This window comes from Nothoprocta perdicaria, unplaced genomic scaffold (genome assembly GCF_003342845.1).
Source record: "Nothoprocta perdicaria isolate Ctin4 unplaced genomic scaffold, notPer1 scaffold_121, whole genome shotgun sequence".
In the NCBI taxonomy this organism is placed as follows: domain Eukaryota; kingdom Metazoa; phylum Chordata; class Aves; order Tinamiformes; family Tinamidae; genus Nothoprocta; species Nothoprocta perdicaria.
In genome coordinates, this window is record NW_020454328.1 from 2,234,068 (window position 1) to 2,261,025 (window position 26,958).

The 26,958-nt window shown below is 41.0% G+C and overlaps 1 protein-coding gene across 3 annotated transcripts; it reads left to right on the forward strand.

Annotated features, from left to right (window-relative positions):
* Window positions 1-1,483: 1,483 nt before the first annotated feature.
* CDC27 (cell division cycle 27) lies at window positions 1,484-25,495 on the forward strand. 3 transcript variants are annotated; one of them, XM_026054425.1, is made up of 19 exons: window positions 1,484-1,666; window positions 6,151-6,226; window positions 8,584-8,731; window positions 10,058-10,183; window positions 10,938-11,035; window positions 11,406-11,560; window positions 11,676-11,890; window positions 12,304-12,418; window positions 14,299-14,414; window positions 14,813-14,912; window positions 15,057-15,264; window positions 16,104-16,273; window positions 17,495-17,647; window positions 18,905-19,113; window positions 19,483-19,600; window positions 20,212-20,340; window positions 20,614-20,688; window positions 20,855-21,035; window positions 23,080-25,495. In XM_026054425.1, exons 1-19 carry the CDS (start codon window positions 1,640-1,642, stop codon window positions 23,160-23,162), a joined length of 2,502 nt encoding a protein of 833 aa, XP_025910210.1. In that variant the 5' UTR covers window positions 1,484-1,639; the 3' UTR covers window positions 23,163-25,495. The 3 variants fall into 3 exon arrangements, with proteins under 3 accessions (XP_025910210.1, XP_025910209.1, XP_025910211.1); XM_026054424.1 differs by having other exon boundaries at window positions 1,590-1,666; window positions 16,101-16,273; XM_026054426.1 differs by lacking the exon at window positions 23,080-25,495 and adding an exon at window positions 21,754-22,457 and having other exon boundaries at window positions 1,590-1,666; window positions 16,101-16,273.
* Window positions 25,496-26,958: the final 1,463 nt, after the last annotated feature.

Sequence of the window (26,958 nt, forward strand, 5' to 3'; positions counted from 1 at the left end):
ATTAGTGATCAGAAGTGGCAAGAAAGGGACGTGAGCTTGCCTTTATTAGCCCTGTACAAGAAAGCGGGGTTCAGATTCAGGGGCGACCCAAGTTTTTTGTCAGCCTCCAGGTGGGATTCCTACCTTTTCCTTAAAGTCACGATCTTTCTCAGGCATGTAGCCCATCAATAACCTGTGCATACTGTGCACAATGCTTATTGTGCAATTAAAAATTACACATAGAGCAGGAGGGCTTGTGTGATGCAAGCAGATGGCCCTCTACCTCTACTACCAAAAGATCACTGTATCATCCCAGGAATGATAAATAATGACAAATAATTCCCGGCAGATAACTCAGCAGAGCACTGGGAGGACGTGATGCTCGTCTTTGATTTGYGCTTTGTTCAAATGTCCTTCTTCTGTGCCTTATGACTAGAAATTTAAAATATTTTGCTTCAATGGGACTGGCTTCAGTTGTCATTGCTTGTTTGTGTTCAACAACTGGGTAACAGCTGCTTTTAATTTAAGCTGCTTGCTGTGAACGCTTATGAGAAGCAACGCAAGCTATTTGCAGATGCAAGATCGGCTTTTAGCTTCTGTGTCTGTGGTATTTCTATAGGTCCCTTCTGTGTCTGTGGTATTTCTATAGGTCTCATTAGCAGCTATTTGGGCACCTCACATCCTTAATGCACTATCTGTGTTTTAACCTGTCCAAGGACCACAGTGACAGGATGAGAGGACAGTGTTGGCCCTTGCCACCACCTCTCCAGCACAGGAAGAAGCTGTACAGAACGGAGCAGCGGGAAGGCAGAGGGAGATACCCCAGCCCATGGGAAAACCCATGGCCGCGAAGGGATGAGCGCTGCAAAATGCAGCCTTGGAAACACCTTGGGGATGCAGACAGTCCCCAGTCCCTTGCAGGGGACTGGTTTGGGATAAAAGCAGGGTTGATTTGCACTAACACAGGTTGGGACCATGCACTTAGCAGCCCTCACAGCAGTCCACGCTGATGCCTTTTATAGCCCAGTGGCCTTGCTCTGAGTCCAGGGGAGGCTCCAAGGAGAGGTAAAAACACCTTTGGAGGCGCAGGGGCAAGAATGGCTCTGAGTGCCTGCACCCAGGGGTTGCCCAACTGGCCTGAAGGTGTTTTTTTAACTCAATATAAGTTCACGGTGCAGCACAACTGGCGTAAAGGTAGTTTAGTTTAGTTTAGTTTAGCTTAGCTTAGCTTAGCTTAGCTTAGTTAGGCTAAACCAAACTTAGCCTGAATCGGCTCCCACCCCACTCTGACGGAAGCGCCGAGCGCGCAGCCCCGCCCGCCCCCCTGCTCGGCTCGGGCATCTCCGATCCCACTCGGCTGTTTCCGCCTCGCTGACGAGCCGGGGCTTTCCCAGCTGCTCTCCGTCAGCGCTCGGCTCTTTCCGCCGCGTCCTTCGGGTGTTTCCGCCGGCGCGTTCGGGTGTTTCCGCCGGCGCGTTCGGGCGGCCTCGGGCACTCGGCCGGCCTCGTTCCTTCCCTCCCCGCCGCCCGCCCCGGTAACGGTCGCTTGGAGTTTAAATGAGTGGGGGCCGCGCCGCGCCGCGCCGCCGCCGGGACGCGCACTGAGGCAGGGCCGCGCCCGCCGCGCTCCGGCCTCGGCGAGGACGTCGGCGCGAGCAGGATGACGGTGCTGCAGGAACCCGTCCAGGTAGCGACCCCTCGGGCTCGCCGCCGCGCTCAGGCCCGAAGGCCCGGCYCGGCCTAGCGGCGGGGAGGCGGCCGCGGCGCTTCGCAGGGGAAGGGCCTCGTCGCCGGGCCCCTCCTGCGGCGGGCGAATCTGCCCTCGGTAGGGGAGGCTGCGGCCCTCGGGCCGCCTCGGGAGCGGAACCAGGGCCGCGGGGCGCCTCGGCGCTGCTGCCCGCCGTCCCCTGCCCCCCTTCTCCTTCCCTTTCCGTGTGTCCCCCGGGACGAGGCCTCCATCCGTAGGGGGTGCTTGGGCCCTCCGGGGGGGCCCGTGGACTGGGGGCTGGGGTGGGTTCTGCCTCCCCGTTGGAAGTGTGGGGCTCAGATCTTCTTCCAGGAAAGGCCTTTCTGTTCCTGCCACTACTGCGGGTCTTCTGGAAGACCTGTTGATCGCCCCTCTGCTCACACTCACCTGTCTGCGTTTGCTGCCATTGTGTTTTCTAAATGCACCCTGTATGCCCTGTACGTGCCGTGCAAATGAGGGACGTGCCATGTTTCCCAGGGAGTTGGTATCTCCATGCTGATAAGAGACCTGCAAGAGAAAAATAATGTGAACATTGGTGATTCCCTGCCATATTTTAGTCTCCCCATCCAAAACACAGGATTTGCAAACTAAAGAAGTCACTTCCTATKTTCACCATTCCACTTAAACCAGCTTTTCTGTGATCTTCTATTAACCATTATTTTTTTGTGCTTCTGTGTTTTGTAATACTATTTTTCCCTATTTGATACGTTAAGAACCTCCCACTCTAAGTGTTTTGTTAATATGGGAATGTTGCATTGTCATGAACATAGTGAAAATGTTGCTTTTTTTGGCTCTTTTTCTTTAATGAGAAGAAGAAGGAAGACTCCTTTAGTGAAGGACCACCCTGCCACCACAAACCTGCCTGTTCAAGACAGTGGCAGCGATGGCCCTGCTGCTGCAGACTGGGCACTGTGTCCCTGGTACCGTTGTGCTGTTGGTCCCCTTGGAGAGCAACAGTTAGTAGGGGGCTGGAAATGCTTTTGGCCACCCAGACCCTCTCCTGGTTGTATTCAAACCATTGCTGAAAAACAAGAGATTACAATAGACAAGGAAGCAAGAATACACATTTCAGAGTGAATGACAGGAAATAATAGTTAATGTTTCCAATATTGTGCTAACTAGTTGAGCCAAGTAGAAAGGCACTGTATTTATTTTCTTTAAGAAAGTAAGGACCTATCTAATAATATTCTCCATGCTCAAGCTCTTATCAACTGGAATATGTTTGGATGAGGCTTTGCTACATGGAATATATCCATTTTGACTGCATCTAATCTGAAATGCCAAGTAATCCTTTAGTCAGTGGCACTTCTGCCACCTGCCCTGCTGCTTTTGCCTACTCGCAGTAGTACCAGCAGGTTTAGGCTTTTGGTGTCAGCGAAGTAGGCGCATCCTCCAAAACACGTCACCATTTCAGCTCTGTTCAGGCTCTGACTCTGCTCAAGTGAATTGCTGATTCCAAATGTATTCTTTCCTTTTCTTCCCCTTGCCCCCAAGAAAGGCTTTAAAAATATACATATTAAAAAAAATGCACTTTTTTCTGCTGGTGACTTGASAGTAGCTGGGTGCCTTAGTTGCCTGTGGCCCTCCCTTGGCACAGATGTGGGATTGGAGGGCTCTGCTACAGCAGSTTCCCAAACCAGCTGCTGTTCATTTTGTTATTATCGTAATGTGTCCAGCAATTGCTTTCCATTTTGCAGTATGCATTTGGGCTAAGTTATATTTTTGAGTTTCTGTTTTAGCTGGAGTCCAAGTACTTATCCCTGGTTTTCTGTTTCTGTGTGTTTTAACAATACTTTTATAAATATTGACTTTTTTTTTTGGTCTTGCAGATATTTTGCCTGTCTAGTTGTCTCTTCCTGGGCTTGCAGGTGTCTGTGGGGTTTGTCATTCCATAAAAGCTGTCATCTTTACAGTTGGGATGTGCAAAGTGTGACAGATAAATAATGAAATCTGTGTATTTTGTACTTTGTAAGTGTTGGGCCTTAAGTATAGGAAGTTCATATTATGAAAAGCTTCCAGGTTGCTGGTTAGAACACAAAAACCCACAGAGGCCAGAATTTAAGCAGAGAACAGACCCCTACTGTACTTCCTGATGTGGTCAATTAAACTCTTCAACTCAAACATAAAGACATTTATCCCCTGTACTGAGAAACAGATTGGATCCATTTGAAGTATTGCTGAAAAACATCCTGCAAATGAACCTTTTTCCTGGACTTTAAGTGTTCAAGGTAATAATCTGCTGCRTGATCCACTCAAGCGATGCTTGAACTCCAAGATTGCACTACTGTTATGGTTGTAAACATGCTGTCAGTCTGTCAAGGTTCAGTTATATAATGGACAGGCTCTCCATAACTAGTAATTCAGCAGGAGTTGCCACTAAAAGCTCTCTCCTTCCTTCTGCCCGCAATGAACAAATCCTAAATTGTGATAGGAAGTGATTGCTGGGCATATTAATAGGCCATAAAGCTTTGAACGGGACTTTCAAAGTTGTGTGACGCTTGGAGGACCCCAATCTTTTGAGAGAGATCTTGGGTTTAGCTGCAAAGGGACACTTGGACAAYGGACGGGTTTTCCTGGACAGAAGATGGGTCTTAGGCTTTTATTTAGGAATTAGAGTTTTAAATGGCTAAATGGACCCAGATTTTTGCTTCAGACCACTCTTTGTGGTGTTCATTTGAATTTTACTGGTTTTCCTAGGGGTCTCCTTTGAGTATCCCTGAGCGCACTGGTGTAATGGTTGTCATGCCATGTCTGGAGTCTCCCACTTCTCAAAGCCACTAACGCTGTATGGATGCAATGAACTTAATCAAACTGAATTTATATTTCTATATGAAATTTGTTTCTTAAAAGGTGCACAAGAAATATTTTTCTTAGTCTGAGCCAGAAGTTTAAGAATGAGACTTTGTTCTTAATGTGGGATTCAATTGCTGCACAGGTGAAAAATCAGCTTTTTAGCAAGATTAGGAATGACATTGACTTTGTCGCCACCTGCCTAGTACCTTTGTCTCGTAAAGATGGTAGTTTTTGACTTGAAGGTAACACAGCCTGGATAGGTTCTTGTGAATGTCTCTTGTGACTTAGCAGATGAAAGGAAGAGTTTCTGAGAGCAAGAAGAAACCTTGGGGGTGCTCTGAGTTGGATGTGGTCTCAAAGACTTCAGTGTCCTCCTGCCTTGTAATTTGTGCTGTCTGGGAGGGCGCAGAATAATACGTGGCCTTGCAGCTTTTTAAGGTGAAAAAGAGGAATCACTTTGAGCAGACTCTGTGCCTGAAGTTATCTTAAGTGCAAGACGCAACTGGAGGGAAATAGTGTTCACAGCATAAGAACCAAACTGAGAGAAGTCATTTTTAAGACTTTCGCGAAGCTTAAGAGCACATGTTGGCTTTTAAATATACTGATAGCAGAGTGATATCTCTAGAAGTTTTGTATAAAACATTCTATGTAGTAATTAGAAGCGGTGGTGTGTACTGTTCATAACAACTGTGTAGGCTTTCTGTGAGAACTTGCACATTTTTCACACCTCGAGTTTGTCAAGTTTGTGTTGGAAATAACAGCATATGGTACATGTAACTGTATGTGAGGTGGGATTTTTTTTTTTATTTTATTTTAATGAAATTGGTGCTTGCTTTTCCTGCTGGGAATTGCGTTGCAGGGTGCTATATCACTAGCTTTGGAATTGATGAGCATCTGGTATGTTATCGGGAGCTACTTTCTGTTCTTCAGTTGGTTATAARTACTGGAGAAATATTAGAGCGCAGAGCCTTGAGTTCAAGAGTTCAGCTCTTGTTTGGCTCTGTAATGACACAACTCCTGCGAAATGGCTGTTTGCCTTATGGGAAGCACTGTGGAGCTCAAGGGAGACTGCCCCTTGGGATGGACTTGCAATGCTGGGACCAATCCCTCTCACCTCARGAAAAAACAGATACAGGAGCATGCCACAGCTTTTAATAGGTGGGGAGGCTTTAAAGGGATGAGATGGGGAAAAGCTTTCTTTTTATGAAGCTGATGACTGTTTTGAATCTTATCTAAGGTGAATTACCTTATCTTTTGCTAGTTAGCTCTTGCTAAAGCAGCTCTTGATCAAATCTAGTAGCTCAGACTTGATATATTTTGCTTGTACATACACTTGACTTTTATTTCACTGGAGCAGTAACATCTTTTGATGCCTTCTGATTGCTAATGTATTAACCCCAAACTCTGTCTTCATCTGTGAAAAACAAAGGTTGGTATTATGAGGCAGACAGTTCTAGACTTATTCTTAGACTATTAATAATCATAGAATCATAGGACCATTAAGGTTGGAAGGACCCCATTCTCTTGCTGAGGGTGTTTGTGTTAAGTTAAAGTGTAAATTTTCCTTACTGAGGGTGTTTGTGTTAAGTTAAAGTGTAAATTTTCCTTACTTTTTTTTCTTAATCTTACAGGCTGCTATATGGCAAGCACTTAACCACTACGCTTACCGCGATGCAGTGTTCCTCGCAGAAAGGCTGTATGCAGAAGGTGAGTACTTTGCAAAAGTGAACTTAATGTTTTTCAGCTATGATTTAGCATTTTAAGCCTTTGGTCCTGTTTTGTCCTGCACTTATTGCTGTGATAGTAAAAGTTGACTTCATTCTACCTGTACAAGTGGATGAATTCTTCACAATTTGGTTGAAAAATGAAGTCTACTAACAATAAGAATGTTTTACAGCAGAAATACCTTTTGCAGGAAAAGAAAAATTAGACTTGGAGTCAAGTACTTAAGTGTAATGTTTCCAGYGGTCTATTATGGTGTCAGATGGGAGAGTTGTGTGGGGGTTCTGAGTGTGTTATATTACCTTAAGAATTACATATTTTTCAGCAGGACTTGAAATAGATATAGTGCACAAATGAATTCTGGAGGTTTCCTTGGTATTGAAAGCTAGTCTCGTCAATAAGCCCCGTTCTCCTGTGTTGACTGCTGTGATACCTGAATGAAAGTCTTGTGAGGATGAGGGATGTGAAACTGAGATGGGGAGAGCGAGAACATAAAATGGAATAGATGCYTCCAATTCTATTCTTGTTAATTGTTACTTCATTATAATGCTGCCAGATCTATTGTGTAGCCTGGATACTAAGCAGGCAGCAGAAACACAAATCCCCACTTTTTCTGGGTCTTTCAGAGACCATTTTCTTCTTGTGCTCTAGTCCTTTTCTTATCTTTTCTTCTATGGCTTCAGATAAGCTCTCTTCCCCCCCCCCACTTTCTTTCTCCTTCTCTTTCTCCTTTCATCTCTCTGTTTTGGAAGATGCTAGCCCTTAATCACTAACATGGAAAAAAAACCCTTAGCTGAAAAATATGCTTTTTTTTTTTTTTTTTTTGGCTAAACAAAGTGTTTTGACTTATTACAACTCTAATTAAAATGTTTTATTTGTTTCATGCTCTACATATTTTCTTTTTTTCTATATATATGTTTTTGATAATCTCTTTTCAATGTAGCAAAAGACTTGAACATGCTTCCCAAAAAGCTTTTGTGCAGTGGTCTGTGTATTGATATTTCTAGAGAGTCCTATGTACCCAGGTGAAGAAAAATTATAATTATAAGGGTATTTTTAATGCTGAATTTCATCTCTGTAGTAGTGCATCTGAAAAGCATTAATCAATGTGTATTTTAAAGTGTTTGTTTAATTTTAAATTGCTTGCTTTCATAGGAAGTCATTCTTTGAAGTAAATAGCTTGTTACATGTTGGTGATTTGAGACTTTTGGTCTCAAATCTAACTTTTGGTACAAACAGCTTAAAAAGCTGTTGCTGTACCTAAACACTGATTGTAAAGGGATATTTCGTTTTTGCTTAAAGTCTAGAAAAGAGTAAAAATGAAGACATAACAGTATTGCACACAATCACTAGCTTAACAGTAGCATTAACATATCAGCATAGTTCTCTGGCATTGTAATTTCTGACTTTCTCCTGCACTGCAGTGAGACATTCTCTCTCTGYTGTGGAAGAGATGTTGAAACAGATATGATCAGGTCTAAATAATTTCAGTTTCCATCACAGAGAAATGTGCTCCTTGTGACTACTCTTGCTTTCGGTTTCTCTAGAGGTTGTTCTTCCTGCTGGTGACTACTTCATTCAGAATTTAGAAACCTGTCAGGGCTAAGACTGGCGAAGGTTTCCAGGAGAACTTGTCCTTATCACTGTTTCCTCGCATAAATTGAGCATCTGAATTGGTTATATTTAGCCATGTGCTCAAAGAAATAAATTGGGGGGGGGTGGGGAGGGGAAGGCAGCAAAAAGGACTGGATTTAATGTTAGGGATAGAGGTGACTGTAAGCTGATCTGCTTTAATAGTCATTAAATTCATAGAATTTGCATTTTAAGACACTTATGTGTGGAGTCAAGATCATCAGGAAAATAAATAAAAAGTGGAAGGTCATTTGAATTTTGGGATTAAAACCTTTAACTAAGCTACTTTGAAATTGGTCCTCTCTGTTTCTGCTTCCTGACAGATATCACTGTGCTTGTATTTCTGCACTACTTTAAGCTAGTGCAAAGTGTTACTAGGGAATATTTCATGATAACATCCTGAGGCAAGGCTTGCGAGGGACAAGAAGTTGTCATTCTGTTGTACACAGAACAACAGCTTCACTTTGTTAAAATAACAGCAAGTTAAGCAAAAAAAAAAAATAGATATTTGGAGTTTGGATATATTTGGATATACAAGAAAACATCGTGTTGGAAATTCTCTATATGCTGACCAATAAAGCAAATACTTCTCAATCTCTAACATCAGAGCTTGCATTTTTGCATCTTATTTCTTCTTGCCTTTTACACTTCGATTGCTTGTATCGAAACAGTGAAAATGACAAATGAATGTTTTCCTCTGTGTTTTTCAGTACATTCAGAAGAAGCACTGTTCTTGCTGGCAACATGTTACTACCGCTCAGGAAAGGCATATAAAGCATACAGGCTTCTAAAGGGACATAGCTGTACTACCCCCCAATGTAAATACCTGCTTGCAAAATGCTGTGTTGACCTCAGCAAGTAAGTAAACCTGCTGTGTTCTGTGCCAGCCATTACAAATGCATTTTTGTTTGAGTTTCTCTTTGAAAACCGARTTGTTGCACAAGCTGGTAATTCACTAGTTCTCCCTAAAGATTATTGTGAGTAGTTCCTTTGCTTTCAGATGCAGACCTAATGAATGTTAGCCCATATTGCAGAAACCTCTAAAAGGTATTGGATAACTTGTGAGGCAGTTGACAAAGCTTGTAGGGGGGAAAAGAGTTGGTGCTGAGAAGACTGAATTAGACTAGTCTAAGAAGTGTTTATTTTGATTTTGTGTCTCTCCAATGCTTTTTTCTCCTTCCTTTCATCAAGTGTTGAGAGTTTGCTAACGAGAGTAGTTCACATCTACATAGATGTTTCAAGCTTTTAAAGCTGAAATATGGGACACAATGTATGACTAAGATGCACCCTCATTCACTCTATTCTATGAGGGATGCAAAAACTTTATTCACAATTTTTGAAATACTGTGAGGTGCTCTCCAGAATTTAAAATCTTTCTTCACCAAAGAGATCGTTTTTGATAAGTGGCCTTCTTTCAGCAACAACAAAAGTATTTAGAATGTGTAACAGGTGAAATTTGAGGATGTGATTACTTTGCAACATTCGTAATCCTATCCACAACATGTAATCAAAATGCAGGTCATCTTTGAGAGGTGGCAAGGAGAGATTATTTTTTAATTTTCCCTTCCCCCCCTAAAGTTCTCTGACATCTTAGGAGGATTTGGGGTATCTTGAGTTCTTTGGTTTCTTTCGGCAATATTTTAGCACTTCTAGAGTTACTGAAATACAGCTTTTTTTTTTTTTTTTTTTTTTTTTTCCGACCTGATGGAAATCATGTTAATGGTCTAATTGGAAATCTCCTTGTGGAATAAGTTTGAAGCTGATCATTCTTTCTCTTTCCCTTCCCCTTGCAAAGTCTGGTGTCTGTATAACATCTGAACAGATGTGTTAGAAATGTGATATTTAATCTTTAGAAAAGTTTCTTTTCTTTAGGATTTGTTGTTAAATTTAACTGTCACTTGTATTTTCAGTTAGATCTGTGTATTTGTGCTTGTGTATGTTATTTTCTTGTGGGAATGGTCTACTCTGGATCTACATACCAGCATAAACTCACATGGATGGGAGACAAGGAGATGATTTGTTTATGCCTATTTAAAACTTACTTTTTTAGGAGCTAATTTGGACACAATTTGAAGCTTGAACACTGACAATGGATTTCTGTTTTTATTTGCAGCAGGGTGAAAACACTGGACTACCAGTAGTGTGAGCCTTGTAACCCCTTTAAACCTCTTGTTTTTTAAAAAGGCTCGCAGAAGGAGAGCAGATCTTGTCTGGTGGAGTGTTGAATAAACAGAAAAGCCATGATGACATTGTTACGGAGTTTGGAGACTCTGCATGCTTTACGCTCTCCTTACTGGGACATGTCTATTGGTAAAGTTGCTTTTATTTTGTCTTTAAAGCCTGCACTTTGATTTGACCAAACCTTAGCTAAGAAACTTTGTCATCACTAGCTTCAGTGCTGACTTAGTTCTGTAGCCTGAACAACTTCTGAGCCTGACAGGTGTGCACACAGATTATCATGGAGGGACTAGTCTGTTTTRCACAGAGCTTCCAAGTACTTGAAAGTTTAAAGGCTTCTTTTTCCAGGTTGTTAAGTATACAGTCTAAGAGTAATTTTTAATAATTCAGGGCTTGTTCTTCATTCTTCAGGTGAAACTCTAAAGGCCTGTTCCTCAGCATTATCATTTCAATTTCATGTATCTGTTCTAAAGATGAATAGCTGCCTTCAAAGGAAAGGAGTTGAGGAGTTTTCCAGTTTACTAATGCCTATCAGAGTAAAAACTTTACATATGTAAATGTTTTGCCTTTGCTTAGATAAAGAAAGGCTTTGGTAAATGTGAACAAAGATTAATTTAAGTGGCAATAGAGGATCTTTTGGATTTTTAAGTATATATTAGCACTTAAGTACAGTAATTTTGGGRGAAACTGAATTTAAATGATTTCTGCCTCTGCATATTTTGGATAATKTGAAAACAACTCAATATTACTCCATTTCTGAGACTTAAAAAGTTAGGAATGTTGCTGTGGTTCTCARCATGTTTTTGTTTTTCAGCTCTGCTGGAAAGCTATCTCGAACAAAAGTGCTGTTCTTATGTTTCCCTTAACTGTTGCATTCTTTTTGCAGCAAGACGGACCGGCTTGCCAAAGGATCCGAATGTTACCAAAAGAGCCTTAGTTTAAATCCTTTCCTCTGGTCTCCCTTTGAATCACTCTGTGAAATTGGTAAGTCCACAGAACTGTTTCTTGASCAAGAGTGTTTTCAACACTTCTCAGTAAGTCAAGTCTTCTGATTTACCATTTCTGTGTGGAAAGATTTATTTTTACTCATGTCCAGAACTTGAATTATGCAGGCATTTTCCTTACTTCAGGCTTGTTTTGGGGAGCAATGATGGACTGTAAATAATTTACCCATCACTAGAGCTCTGTCTCTTCAATTTTCACTACGTAAGCAAGCATTACTGAGGCAGTTTTACAGTCTAAAATAATGAAATAATAACCCCTTTTAAAATACTTTGTTCACTGTCTCATTTCAGCCTGGGTCTTCAGTGTGTAGACTCAACAACTCTAACTACATCTCCTTCCTATCTTACAGGTGAAAAACCAGACCCTGACCAAACATTTAAATTAACATCTTTACAAAACTTCAGCAGCTGCCTGCCTAACACTTGCACAACGTTGGTATCTAATCACAACATATCTCACAGGCAGTCTGAGACTGTCCTTATGGAAACACCACAAGACACAATTGTAAGTTTTTTTTTCTAAAATATTTAGAGATTTAAAGCAGTCTTTCCTGTTTAAGTGAGTATTCTTAAATAGAAACTMCATCGCAAAACATCTGATGGCTCTCTTTCATTTTCAGGAGTTGAATAGACTCAACTTAGAATCCTCCAATTCAAAATACTCCTCCCTGGGCATGGATTCTTCCATGTCTTACATTGACTCAGCTGTCATTTCATCCGATGCTGTCCCCCTTGGATCAGGAACTGCCATATTGTCTAAACAGGCTCAGAATAAACCAAAAACTGGGAGGAGTTTGCTGGGGGGACCTGCAGCTTTGAGCCCCTTAACTCCAAGGTAGGACCTTGAGATGGACCTTCTTTTACTCCACTGTTAATGTTGTTGGTACCTTGAAACAGGAGAGATTAATTTTCCAAAAGTGATGTGCAGTACTAGTTACATGGGGTATGTACTACAAGTAGTGTTACAGAAGCCAAACAGCTTCAATAGCTGCTCTAAACCCAAGTGGTGTTTCTTCATTTCTAGTGTTTCTTAAAGCAACAACTAGTCTTCTTGAGAAGAGGGGGACTCTTCCATAAATTGCTTGTTGCAAAGTTCTCACTAGAAAAATCTCGGGACTAAGAGGGTTAGCCTCAGTCCCTGGGCTAATTCTGAAATAAAGCTTGTCTTCTCAGTCTTTGATTTGACCACAAAAATCAGTCCARCTACCGGGATTTAATACTCTGACATTTCCACTTTATTTTATAAAGCTTTGGAATTCTGCCGCTAGAAACACCGAGCCCTGGTGATGGATCATATTTGCAGAACTACACAAACACTTCTTCTGTGATTGATGTGCCGTCTACAGGAGCACCATCAAAGAAGGTATTTTGCATTCCAGAATGCAGTTTGTTCTGTTGTTCTTTACATTGCTATAGTTTAAAGCAGGGGGGAAGGGTAAATCTTGCGTATGAGCTGGATTGTGCTAACGGTGAGGAGAGCCAAATGTATTCATTGCTTACAAACTTATTTTTGAAATGCATTTTGGCTACTTAAGCAACTGGTTACAGCCTCCTTTAGTCATGGAAATGTTTTTCATTCAGTGAAAATTTATGTGTATATACTATGAGATATAAAAAATCTCTTACTAACAATTTTTTAATGCAGCAAAACAAGGTAGTTGTGTTGGTGTCTCAAATTTCTTAAAGATAAACAATAATCTCCTCTTGCTAATAAAAATAAACCCTTGGTAAAATTTTCTCTTAAGAGATCAGGCCTTCCAGATCTCTTTATGTACAACTGTGTACAGTTGTTTGGTACCGRATTGCATTTTCCACCCCTCCATGTTCGTAGTTTCCTTTATCCTTTGTTTTTTGGGAGAAGTGGACGCGAGTACATCTGTCCCCCAGAAACATTGCAGTCTTGTACTGAAAACCCACAATTCAAGTACGGAAGCCAAGACTGAGCTGAAACTCAACATCTTGTATGCAGTCCTTAAATTCTAGTTTAGAGACATAACTGAAATACTGCTGGTCATCCATGGAGAGCTGACTAAGAGAATGGTGCTGTTTCAGTTGGCTGATCCTTGTTCAAAAGAAATTTTAAAAAATCTCATTTACTCCATAAGCAACTGCCATAGTCGTGCTTGCAGCTTTTTTTGTCTTATTGCTTTGCTGGATATGGCACAGGATTGTCTAGGGTAAATTTTACTAATCCTTTGTAATGTTTTGCCCAGCCGTATCTGGATGGCTGCCTCAGCGCAACTATTAAACTCATTGTAATAAATAGCTTAAAATGCAGAGCCATACTCTGTTCAATGTATATAATTACTTGTCTGCTTTCACTTCTGCTCTTCCAATTACCAAGTTGCAGAAGGTTTAGTGTAGCTGTGGCTAGAATGCCCATGATCCATGGGGGCAGTGTCCTAGGAAACATAAGTGAATGAAACATGAGGATGGACCCAAAGATTTCCTATCTGAGGGGGTAAGCGTGCTTGCTGGCTGCCTTAAGTGTCCTCCGCTATCAAATAAATTTGAAAAGGAAGGGCAGGACAGTCAATCAATAAACTACAATTGATTTTTTTTTTCCTTCCCTCTTCAAAAAGTGCAAGAGTCTGTGGACACTCACTGCTCTGCTGACATGCAGAATTTGCTCTCCTGTGTTAACTTGACTGTAGTCTCTGATCTTTTAACTTTGCATGTTGCATGACGCAAATCCTTTTTTGATGAAGGAGGTTATTTCTGCATCAATTAAATACTGATTTATGCTGTGAACAGTTATGCTAACCAGGAGTTGAAATGATTGTGAAATCGTAGACGAGTGACTGTCTCTAAGTTATTCTGTAAGGGCTCTGCTGAGGTGTTAATGGTGAATAGCTTCTGCTTATGGTTGTAATACAGTAATTAAATTTTTTTTTTGCCTGGTTGCTCATATGTTCAATTTTCTCCCAACAGAGAAGCAAATGTTAAATATGGTATTTTAAATTCCTCCTATTCTTAATGTATATTTTCTTCTTACCACTAGATGGAGGGATTTCATGCCATCTCTGGGTGCGGGAGGGAGCCACTCGGCTGTGTGACGCTGCCGGCACCCGCAGAATGAGAGATACTTTATTTTTTTCAAGAATCACCCTTAAAGTATTGCAAAAATCTGAATTTCCTCTTTGTGCAGTGTTTGATAGGCAGAAGAGCTTTGATTTGACTATGACAGATAGTGACTCCTTAGGGAACTTAATAACAAACCTGTAGAAACTTTGTGTTTTGCAGACTGTCACCAGGATAAGCCAAGCTGGAACAAAATCTGTCTTCTCACAAAGTGGAAATAGCCGGGAAGTCACTCCAATCCTTGTTGCACAAACGCAGAGCTCTGGCCCACAAACAAGGTAGGAAAAATATTTTATCTTATATTACCTGTTGCACTTGCTAAAGGAATCTGGATGTTTCCATAGTTTTCCTGTTTGGATGAGGAAGGAGAGTGGGTGGATGCTGGTTGCTGTTTTTTGTTTTGTAAAAACCTCCATGGATAAGGTCGAAACTTGTCCATGATGCTGGTTTGTTCTTAAAATTGTCTTCACAGTTAAGCTGTTTCATCAGGAARTGGTAAAGGAGTAGAAGAAAATTGTGCTCATGTTCTTAATACACAGCACATTTTTCTCATCTTGAGATGGCAACACCTGTGCTATAGTGCCTGAGCATTTTTAATGCTTAAAACAAGTATTAAAGCTATTTTTATTGCAAGTGGAACCACAAACTTGAGTTTTAATGCACTGCTTGTTTTCAGTACAACACCTCAGGTATTGAGCCCAACTATTGCTGCTCCCCCAAACGCGCTGCCTCGGAGAAGCTCTCGCCTGTTTACTAGTGATAGCTCTACAACAAAGGTAACAAATTTCATGCATTTTTGCTATCTTGTGTTATTGTTTTCTTGGCCGTGCAAACGTACATGCACTTCATCCACAGTTCATTTGCAAGTTGAGTAATCTGAATTTTCTTGCTTATGTAACTCTTGCTCTTCTTCCTTTCAGGAAAATAGCAAAAAGCTAAAAATGAAATTYCCACCTAAGATTCCCAACAGAAAAACAAAAAGTAAAACAAATAAGGGAGGAATAACTCAACCAAACATAAATGATAGTCTGGAAATTACCAAACTGGATTCTTCCATCATTTCCGAAGGGAAAATTTCTACTGTCACACCACAGATTCAGGCTTTTACGCTACAGAAGGCAGCAGCAGGTCTGTTTGAATGCTAGCAGAATGTAGTAAAGTCAAATAATCTATGTAGTCTAAAAATGTAAATCTACATTTTTTTAAACCTAATGAGAGAAATTAGCTTGCTTCTTCCTTGTTGGTTTGGTTGGCCTGTAGCTATCAGCTCTGTATAATTATCAAGCTTGATGAATTTCAGGATCTTCCAGTTAACTTACAGCAAACAAGGGAAGAAGTAATAGAAAGGTGRTAGTTGAAACCAGATGCACCTTGCAGGCTTTGGCTGTTATTAGTGATTAATATTTTTTTAATATTGTCAGGCAAGATTATTGGGAATTGAGTCAAATGAGCTRTATATAATTGAATATTAATCTCTCAATTGGATTTATGTAGTYGTTTTCATCTTCCTGTAGCCCGTTTATTTAAAAACTGGTCTTTATCCAGGTTGCCAGAAAATCCTAGATGAACTGCCAATTCCTTTCTTTTGGCTTGATAAAACTTCCAGTCAGCAAGCAGGGCTATCCATGGATACCAGACATGTGGAAAACCTCTGTTCAGACCTAAYAAAATGTTGGAATCATGGCTGTAAATGTAAAACTCTACTTGCTCTGAACTTGGTAGTGTCACTATTTCTGACTGTTTTGTTGCCTGCTTAAGAAAGCCACTATGTGTCAATCGTTAGAAGGGCTGATGTTGAGAATATTATGCCTCAGGAGTATATAAACCTGTGTTTGGGAACCCTTGCATGATTCTTGTAAGAGAATTTGGGAGCCGCAATAAATAGTTTCTGGGATTAGCAGTTTCGAGTAATAATTTCAGCAGTCTTTTCTATGTTTGTTTATTGCATTTTCTTTTTTTCCTAGAAGGTTTGATGAGCCTTCTTCGTGACATGGGGAAAGGTTATTTAGCCTTGTGTTCATACAACTGTAAAGAAGCGATAAATATTTTAAGCCATTTGCCATCTCACCACTACAACACTGGCTGGGTACTGTGCCAAATTGGGAGAGCTTACTTTGAACTTGCAGAATATATGCAGGTAGTGTTTTCTTACTCTTTCCAATTGAATTTTGCATAAATCTGCATAAAATCTAAGGGGTTGCTTGAGCAACCCCACTTGCTCAACTGTGGGGTTTTATGACTTTCACAGATAACTTTGTTATTCAACTGAATGCTACTATAGCTACGCTCAGAGCGAGTTTAGATCTTGAGCCTGGCTCAGTGGTCGTTCTGCTTTCCAGAAAAGGCTGGTTTGTGCCTTAAATCTTTTTAAAGCTTTATTTGTTTCCCTTTGCCTGCAATCGCTGGGTTCTCCGCCTTGCCTTTCCCCCTTCACCCACAGCTCTGCTGATGCGGCTGTCTGCAGTGCAGAGTCATAAACTGGATCACGGAAATGGTTTGTGTCCTATAACAACAACGCCACAACCTAACTGCTTTTGACTATTTTTTAACTTTTCTAGTTAACACGGGTCTCTTCAATGACCTACTTTCCTTTGCRGCCTCAGAAATTACTGCTCTGGCACAGCTGAGGTGTTGCCAAACTGGATCAAAAATGATGATTGAGCAGCTAAGGGTATCTAGCAGTTTAACTTATTGCTGTTGTCCTGGTAGCTGATGTGCTCTCTATAGACAAGTTTTCTTAGAAGCTTTAGAAACTTCTTGATTTACTGTAAAGAGGAGAAAATGTGATAGATTTCAGAAGTATTTTTTAATATTGTACTCAAYCTGATTAGAAATGGAGCATCATTCAGCTAATTTAGCTTTTTTATTTGCAGTTGCCTTCTTTTACTGCTTTGAGTGATGTAGGCATCTGTTTCACAAACTTATACAGATATACAGATTATATCAATAGTACTTCATCAGCCAGCAGTTCCTAACTGTATAGTTTCTAATGAAACTGAAGCCATACTCTGTACTGGCATGAGTGCTCTGGCCCATACATGTATATTAAATACTTTTCCTTTTTGCTGGTAGCTTTTTCTACCTTGCTTATGCCCTGCAACAAAAACAGACTTGTAATCCAAATCAGCTGGTTGGGAAGGCTGGTTGGATTTCTGCTGGCCATGTCCAGATATGGGGTAGTTGCCCCTTTATTTGAGGAGATTAAAAACCCCCCAGGGCCACAGTAGTTCTACGTGGTGCATCTCTTCACAAAACAAAAAAGATGCTCAGTTTGGGTGTRTGGGGCTTCCAGTGTTGCCCTCAGCGCTCTGTTTCAGTGAGTGGAGTTTGTTTTTTTTAACTTGACTTCTGTTCTTAGGCTGAGAGGATATTCTCAGAGGTAAGGAGGATTGAAAACTACAGAGTCGAAGGCATGGAGATCTATTCCACTACGCTCTGGCACCTGCAGAAAGATGTTGCCCTTTCAGTTCTCTCAAAGGATTTGACAGACATGGACAAAAACTCCCCAGAGGTATAAAGTGCTGTGACGTTCGATGAGAAGAGAGTAACTGCATGTGGCAAGATGAATGACTGAGAACAAAACTCTAAATTCCAGTCTAGTTCGAGTGTATTCTCATGTGAGAACTGCATGGTAAAACTGGAGAGGGAGGTAGCAGGATTGCTTGGAAGAATATCAACTTAAATGAAACAAGTTGAAGCCTCTTATGTGTTAATGACTTTAAATTTGCATTGGCATCACCCATCCAGCAAGACCAGGGATCAATCATTCGTATTACAGGAGGTGTTACCCTAATGGATTTGAGAACTGTAGATCTTTCCCATTCTGCTACTGGCAGTACCTCAAAATAAGGAATCCTGTAACACCTTTGAATTGTTTTATCCAACACCTTTGAATTAGTATTCACCGCCACTCAAAACATAGTTGGCCAATGTTTCTTTCACACGTAAAAATGGAACGTTAYGTTCAGAAAGGCCATTGAACAAAAGGGTGTATGGCAAAGAAAAAAAAAAAACCACAAGTATGCAAAAAGCCAGGCATCTTCCAGGCATTCCTAGCTGAGAAAACTAGATTCCAATAAACCTAGATCTGCTGTTGGAAATAGGCTTCTTGTTGGAAGAGGGGAGCCTGTTCTTGTCCTCTTCTAGTGTGCCTACCAGCAATAAAAGCAACCCTGTGAAGCAGCTGGTCTGCAGTGTGCAGTAAGGTAGGATGGAGCTGGGAAGAATGCGGAGTGTGAGTAGTGGAGAAGAGTTGTGCGACCTGACATGACCCTAACAATTTGGGAGTGCAAGAGAGCATAGGCTGCAGGCGGGAGAGAGGAGGTTGCTTCTGTAATTGTCACTCTACGTAATTCCAAATCTGTCAGTTGGAGGTAGCTGAAGAGTGAARGAGAATGTACTGTGACTCCCCTTTGTTCCTAGATGATAGATATTTTATTTCTAGTGTTTCAACATCTTAAAAAGCTCTAATTAAAGTATCTAATTTGTGCAAACTTGCGGGATACACTTGAATTGTTGACCTCTGTTTCAGTTTGTCTAATTACAAAGTGTGCACAGTCTCACCTGCCTCACACAAGAACAAGATCTAACTAAGTCTTTGTTCTAGTTGTTCTTAATCTGGGAGAAAGGTCTGTCCTGTGCCCTGGTTAAGTAGGTGCTGTTTCATCATAGCAACAGTAATATAGTCTTATGTAAATGAGTTCAGCTCAAACTCTGTCACCTTTACCTTGTCAAAAGGGTGGTGACTTTGCAGTGCTCTTTTCTCTAGGCATGGTGTGCTGCAGGAAACTGTTTCAGCTTGCAACGGGAGCATGACATTGCAATCAAGTTCTTCCAGAGAGCCATTCAAGTTGATCCAAATTATGCTTATGCCTACACCCTGTTGGGGCATGAATTTGTGTTAACAGAAGAACTAGACAAAGCACTCGCTTGTTTTAGAAATGCAATCAGAGTCAACCCGAGACACTATAACGCATGGTAAGTCGTCTTTTATTTGTGTGTGTGTGTGTGTGTGTGTGTATATATAAATCTGTTTTAGATATTTCTTCAGAAAATACTGTAAAAGTCAGACCTGCTAGTGTAAAAATCACCTAAACTGCAAGACCCTTCTGTATGTTTTTTACTTCTGTTTGTCGTCTTTATCTGTGTATCAGATATCAGTTCTTCTAACAATGCAGTTGAACGGAGAAGAAAACCTTAGTCATAGATTTCTCCCATAAGGAAAAATTCATACCCTTGCTTAAGCAGTGAGTCTGTAGAATATTTGTCAGGTTGTGTTTACTGACAGAGGCCAAGTGCTGGTTAGTAGCAGTCTTACTTAACAGAATTGGTTTTTTTTGCTTGCAGGTATGGGYTGGGTATGATTTATTACAAACAGGAAAAATTCAGTCTAGCAGAAATGCATTTCCAGAAAGCACTTGATATCAATCCACAGAGCTCAGTCTTACTGTGTCACATTGGAGTAGTAAGTAGATTGCACTTAATTCTAAGCTTGTGTTTTAATCTGCTTTTGTAATTTGTTTGCAGTGGCAAAGTCATATTGCGGTTTTTATTTATTTTTCTTAGTAKCTTTTTTCCCTCCTACAAAAATTTCAGACTACTTAAAGCACTGAAGATCTCCCGGTATGAACTAATGCCCACAGGAGTACTGCGYAGGGAGAGAAATCCTCCTCTTTCCCAAATTACTTTGTCAATGATGTTGTACCCTAGCAAGTTGCAGTCRCAGTTACTTCAACCAGCATCGCTTCAGTTGAACTTTTGCAACTGTCTGAAAAGTTGATCGTTTATCCACCTGCCCCTTAGAGTAACAGTAGCAACACCCTAGGAAATGCTTGCTTGTAAAGTAGTGATGATGCCACTTTCAATATAGTTAATAATCATGATGGGAGGTTGTATGGGGAGGTGGATATTTTATTTTTTCCTTGTAAGAAAACTTGTTTTCTTAAGGCTTGTTCTGGAACTGGAGAAATACAATAATTTCATAGGAAGAGATTGTTAGTAAATGAAACGAAGCTGTGATCTGACAGATCAGCTGTTGTTATTTTCCTTTATAAGATTGTTCTCTCTCCCTAATAGGTTCAGCATGCACTGAAAAAATCTGAAAAGGCTTTGGATACTTTAAACAAAGCTATTAACGTTGACCCTAAGAACCCGCTATGCAAATTCCATAGAGCTTCTGTATTATTTGCAAACGAAAAATATAAGGTAAGTTTTGGTACATAGATGGTTGTAAATCATCTTCAAGCTGCTGTAACTGTAAATGAGGATGCACTGGCAGCTAAATGATATTACACATTGTGTTGGTAGCATCAGGGTTGCTAATGTGAGCAGGAAGAACCTGGGATATCTGCCCTTATAGAGCGACTGACTATTTTATTTTTTTGTCAAATATCCTTCATAGAGGTCCCTAAATCATAGTTTAGGGACACCATAACTCTTTGCAGGCTGCTAACTCATATTCTTTTCCTTCCTTTTCAGTCTGCTTTACAAGAACTTGAAGAGCTGAAACAGATTGTTCCCAAAGAGTCTCTTGTTTACTTTTTAATAGGAAAGGTAGGTAAATCCTTAGAAACTCAGTTGTGTTCTGAAGTTCTCTGCTTACCTTAAACTACACCTATGTCTGCAAAGGGAAGTAACCTGCTGAGGTTGAGTATAGTTGTTGTATAGACTTGAAAGTAACAACTTCATGTAAGTGTAACMTTCTGTGCTTTTATTTTAGGTTTATAAAAAGCTGGGTCAAACACACTTGGCTCTAATGAACTTCTCATGGGCCATGGATTTAGATCCCAAAGGAGCCAACAACCAGATCAAAGAGGCCATTGATAAACGTTACCTTCCAGATGATGAGGAACCAATAACTCAAGAAGAGCAAATCAGTGAATGTTACCCCTATGAATCAGGTTGGTATTTCCACCTCCTTGTCATTCAAGGAGATATTTCATCTTGGGTGTCAGGTAATGCTCGCATGTCCTGACAGCCTGTCTGCACAGCAAGCAAGAACTCCAGAGGTTCTTCCTTCCCAAGTTGCTTCCTCTTGCAGTAAACATGAAGTAATGAGATTTTTTTTCTAGAAACTGTAAAGTTTACATCTGCAGAGACAAAATCTTTAAGGAGTAGGAGTTTCTCAACAAATACTGTTTAACAATGTTGGCCCAGAATACTCCAGCTACTTAAAAGTAGCTTTCAAAGAAAGTAGAACCAGTTTCATTTGAAATGAGAATAAATAAGCACTCTCAAATACTGCATGGAAATGATCTACAGAAGATATCTCCTCTTTCTCTAACTTCTTTTGTTTACAATTGGAAGCCTGATGAAAAATGTATATATTGACCTCTTTGAAGCAAGCTCGAAATAGATGGTTATAGAAAATGAATACCAATAAGCAAATTAATAAGCTTCTGAGAGGAAAAAGTGCTTCATGTTCCTCTTTAGGAGGGGAAAATTAACAAAATACATTATTTTCTAGAATCTTAAATCTTCATCTGGCAAAGCTGCTTTGCCGCTGTATATCGTGTTGACTTCATTGGTTCTTTTTTGTTCATCATGTGTTTTTAATACTAAAACTTGGCCTGCATTACCTTACGTGAAGTATCAGACTTTTTCTCCCCGCTATTTTAGTTGGACTAATCTAGAGCACTGTGAATCGCTGGGGATGAGCCTGTTTCTGCCCAGAAGATGGAGACAAAGTATTGAGCTTCTGAGCAACACATAACCACTGAGCTGTAAGAGGAGGAAAGGGAAATAAAATTTCATCTGTCCAATAAGCATAACTGAGATAAACCAATATTCTTGTTACCTTCAGTTTCCCTTGCCCTGCAGGTAAAATAGAGAAAGTCAAAGATGAGTAGCTCCCAAGATATGTAAGACTAGCGAAAACAAAGTAAAATAGTATTTGTGGAGGGAATTATTTTTAATATATTGGCTAATATAAGCCACTTCATACATTGAACTGTCTAGCACAGGTCTGGAAGAATCCATTGTATGGAAATGTGTGGAAGCAGCTGCAGTAGAATAGGGGCTTCATTAGAATAGTGAAGGCATCTGTATTTCTTCCTGTGAAACAAGTCAGGTATTTGGAAAAACGAAAATATGATGAACTCTGCTATAGAGAGCAGACTCAACTCATGCTATTGTACGTGCAGAACAACTATTTTAAAATGAGTACTAAGGTAAATATCTTAAYAAGGACAAAAAGCGAACTAGGAGTAGCTTCTCAGTATGCACACATTAATCCTGTACGCTGTGGACAGCAAACTGTCTTCATCCATGTGAACAGTAGGAATTTAGTTTCCTGGAAGCTGTAGCTCAGCAATCAGCTGAGCTGAGCGAGCAGAAAAACCCTCCACGAAGCAAAATGCAGTTTTGAAATGCAAGTTCTCAAAGCTGTTGCCATAGACCTCACCCAGTGTTTTCTGCCATAAAGGCAAGGAATTAAGTAGAGATTCCCTAACGCTGATAGCTGAGTGTGATGTGATTGCAAATCTTGAGTGGTCTTGATGGAGTAATATAGGTGACTATTTACAGGCATTTCAGATGGATGGTATGACTTAGAGTGAAAGGCTCTGAGGCTTTGAAACCTGCTGATTGATACCTATAAAGGTGTCAGGAACTTCAGGCCTTTAGCAAAAGGTGTATAAGAAAGCACTAAAACAATGAGGTTGCTTATTTCAGGAAGATGTACTTCATGTTAATTCCTTAGTGCATTTATCTAAACTATTAAGCTAGCAGGGATCAGCGAATTAGAAAGCAAGAGGAAGAAGGAGGAGATGGCCTAAAAGCATTTGAAGAGGAGAAAGGTTGGAGCCTGGTTCCTTGTTGTTCATGGCATCTAATAAAGACACCACTGCTTTTCTTCTGACGTGYGAGTTGCATAGAAATTCTTGTAGCAAAGCTACCCCAAACTTTGACTTTTTTGTTGTGTTTTTGTGTTTTTTTTCTTTCAAGTTGGCACAGATGAATCCCAAGAAAGCAGCATGACAGATGCAGATGACACCCAGCTCCATGCAGTTGAAAGTGATGAATTTTAACCTCCAAGAGCCAGTGGCTGGGCTCGAGGGTGTGACTTGGTACTGTTGTGTTCTCCCCTCCCTCTGCATCCTGGGTCTTCACATCACTGAGCCAGCACTGTCGTTATTCTCCACTGACACCATGAGTACACCACTCGGTCTGAAACTGTACCCAGAATTAATGGCAGTGCAATATTCAGCTGCTACTGAGTCTGACCAGTTGGCTCTTAAACACACACTTATAAAAATGACTTGAGGAGGAAGTCATTTTTTTGGACTCCCTTTTGCTGGAAGAATATCATGGAAGAAAGACTTTGTGGTTTGCTATAACAGAGCCAGTAGTAGATGTGGGGATAGTCCTAATGAAGCGGTGTCTTGTTCTTTTTTTCCAGAAATGTGTCTTAGTTTGGTTCTTTCTTGGTAAGCAGAGTGCTAAACGTCATTTCAGAGGTCAAGGACAGTGTGGACAAATGCAGGATGTTAAAGACTTTTACGTATCGTAGTGTAACTTAAATGCCAGGGAATGTAAATGACCTTAAAGCTGTAGTGTCTCCAAGTGAACAAATCTAATGCACATGCTCAGGACTTGGGAGTGTGTCAGGCTATATGAGATATCCAGTGTCCCTACTTAGAGTGCAACCTTGAAGGAGTGTAAATGTGGCAGGAGAATCGCATCGCAGAATCACAGCTTCCACAGAAGGCTTTCAGTTTCTAACCAAGAATTAATTTATTCATCTACTTTCTAAAATGTCGGTGTTTACTTTGTACCGCAAACAAGTGGGCAACATGTTGCTTTTTTTCATATACCCCTTGATTTGTTTTTTCTCATATTCCGAGAATAATAAAGGGAAAATCAAGAGAAAAATGTAGATAGAGCTGTAGTGTGGAAACCTCAAACCTTTAATCCACAGTTGTTGCGTGTTTCTAGTGAAATAAACTTGGAAGACCATGGAAGCCTTAATACAATCAGAACCTTACAGTCAAATTTATTGAATATTTGTTGAAGATAGTGTCCTTTTTAAAACTGTTTTGTAAAATGTGGTCTGAACAGGATGCAACTTGTGCAATTATCTCTTGTGCCCTTTTTTTTTCCCCCTCTTTCTTTAAGATTCTCAGAGTATGTTTTCACTCTAGGAATGTAGACCCTTTTCCTCTCTACAGAGGCTGAATCTGGGAGAAGGAAGCTATACCCTATTGAGGAGTCTGAAATGATCTTTTTCTGTAGCATTCTGCAGCAATGATTGGCGCCCTTTATGTGGTGATGATAAAGAAAGTGTATGATACAAGCAGTTTTAAAGAGCGATTTATGCATAATAAATTGGGAATTATATAAATTTCATAGCAACATCTCTGTTGTGATCAGTCTTAATTTTTTTATGTATATTGTTTTTTATGGGTCCTCTGGTTACCTTTAGGAGTATTTTTTGTTGCTGTTCTTTAAATTGTGTCCTTTTCTTACCCTTGGCATGTCTTCTGTCACACCTCTCAGTGAGTCCTGTGGATACCTCCATCTCCTGAAAAATAATCCACAAAAGCAAGGGTTTTTTCTTTTGTTTATTTTGAAGCAAGAGGAAAATAGGCTTAAAATTCTAATAATAGTGTGAAAAATAAATTTCTAAAATCTGAGGAATGATAATATACATTAAGGAGCTTTGTGCCTCTGCCACATACTGCCATGCTGCCTGTGTCTGAAACGTGGATGGATTGTCTGGAAAATCATGGAGTGATTCAGCTACCCTGATTGGGCAGGATCTTGCAAGGCTTGGGCTGTTGGAGAGGCTGGAGCTGCCCCTTTCCTGACGCATCCTCCCTATACAGTCCTCCCTTCTGCAGCAAAGCGCACCCCATAGCAAAGGGTAGTTTTCCCTGTCCAGCCTCTGCATCCACCTGCAACCTTCCCAGTAGGGCTGTCTCAAGGTTGAGTTCCTAAAAAGCACCACCGTGTAAGAGCTGCTTTCTTATGTTTTTAAGCAAAAAAAAAAAGAGGAGTTTCTTTTGTCTGTTTGGGAGCTGGAAAAGTCAGCTGAAGCCAGGGATCTTTTGTCCTTACCTGTAGAGCCAAACTGAGCACCCCTCATGCCGCCCTCCTTGCCTGCAATGTTCTTATTTTACAAAAAGCAGGTGCTACAAGGAAGTTTTCCAAACCAAAACTGCTTGGTTAAGTGGGGACCAGAGAGCTAGGAAACTTGGGTGCATTTTTCCCTTTTATTTTCTTCTTGGAAAGTTGGGAACCAGCGTGACGCATCTGACAGCCTGGAAGGAGCTCTTTAGTGGAGGGGGTTTTAGAAGAACACTCATGTTACTCTGAGGGTTTAATGCTTAAAAATTAGCCCTTGCATTATTGGTATATCATCTATTAAAGATGACTTTTTTTCTCTAATAAAATCAAATAATACTTAGACCATGCTGCTGTTTGACCTTCTAAATAGCTACCCTAAATCAGTACTTAATAAAATTCTGCTCTCCTTAAAGAGAGGTAAGGAGAAGAAGGGCAAGCATGAAGGCACTCGGGCAGACAAGTTAGAGCAAGTATGTTTACTGAAAAGAATTAGGGAACTGTCATTTTATTACAGCAAAAATATGGAAAAATGCAAAGTGTGGGTGTGGTGTGTACTATTTGCATTGAAACAATGTTATTTGTCTTTTTTTTTTTTTGCTTTTTCTGACTTTATTTCAAGAATTGTACAGTCTTGGGGGAAAAAAAACTCTTTTCTGTTAATATATTTGCAATTCATTAAAGGATGTGGAAAATCCAAATAAACTACTTTTAAAAGCAGGCTTCTAACCAGCTCGTGTGGTTTAGCGCTGGAATTGATCCTCAAGGAGAGGGACGGAGCAGCAGAGYGGGGATGCTGCTCTGGCTGGCTCAGCTGCAGCGAGGAGCAAGCCCCTAATGCAGATTTGCAGGTGGCACCAGGTCGTGGAGTCTTTACATAATTTTCTCTTTTTTTTTTTTTAAGGACTTGGGGGGGAAAAAAAAAAAGGGTACTGAAAGGGCTTTGGATTTTGTGTCTGTTTGTCCTTTCACCCAAACTTATCCCTGGTTTTAGGGGGTGGACAGCAACGTCTCAAGCGGGGTCCACGGCAGTTGGGCAATGGAAGGCTCCAGCCCCAGCCCGGCGGCCATGTCACRGCCTGGCGGCCATGTCAGGTGGTGTAGCCTGCTCCCGGCGGCGCTTCCCGCTCCACGGACATGGGCCGGATCCCTTTGTCAGATCCCTGGGCACTGCCGCACATTCCAGCCCCTCGCCAGGAAGGTAACGTGGCCACAGCTGGATTGTCCTCAGGGCACCAAAACCATCCCCAAAACACCCCTGGGGTGGAGGGGACACCATGACGGGAGAAGCCTCTTCCCCGGCGCCACCATGGGATGTGTCCCCAGGACCGGCCGCCTCCCGCCACGGAAGGACCTCAACCCCTTGGAGAGGAGGCTGTGCTCGGCACAAACCTGGGCTCCCTGCAGCGGCATCAGGGCGGCTTCCTGCCACAACACACCTAAGACCTAGAGCAGAGCTGCTGCGCCATGGTGATGGTTTTAGACCATTTCTTCCCCCTAAAAACAGCAAAACTGGTTATTTTCAGCCACATTTACAGCCATTTGCCCCTGGGGAGAGTTGCTTCTGTCTGGTCACTGTGGCTGTATTGGAGGGTCCCAGAAGGAGGGGAGACCTGCTGAAATCCAGGCTCGGCTCCACTGCTGATGGAGGGTGTTAGACACAGCCACAGAAATTAGAAGCCAACCTTTAAACCACACGAGTATCCTCAGCATCTAAGTGGCCTATCTTGAGGTTTCTTCTGAGACTGAACTGAAATTCAA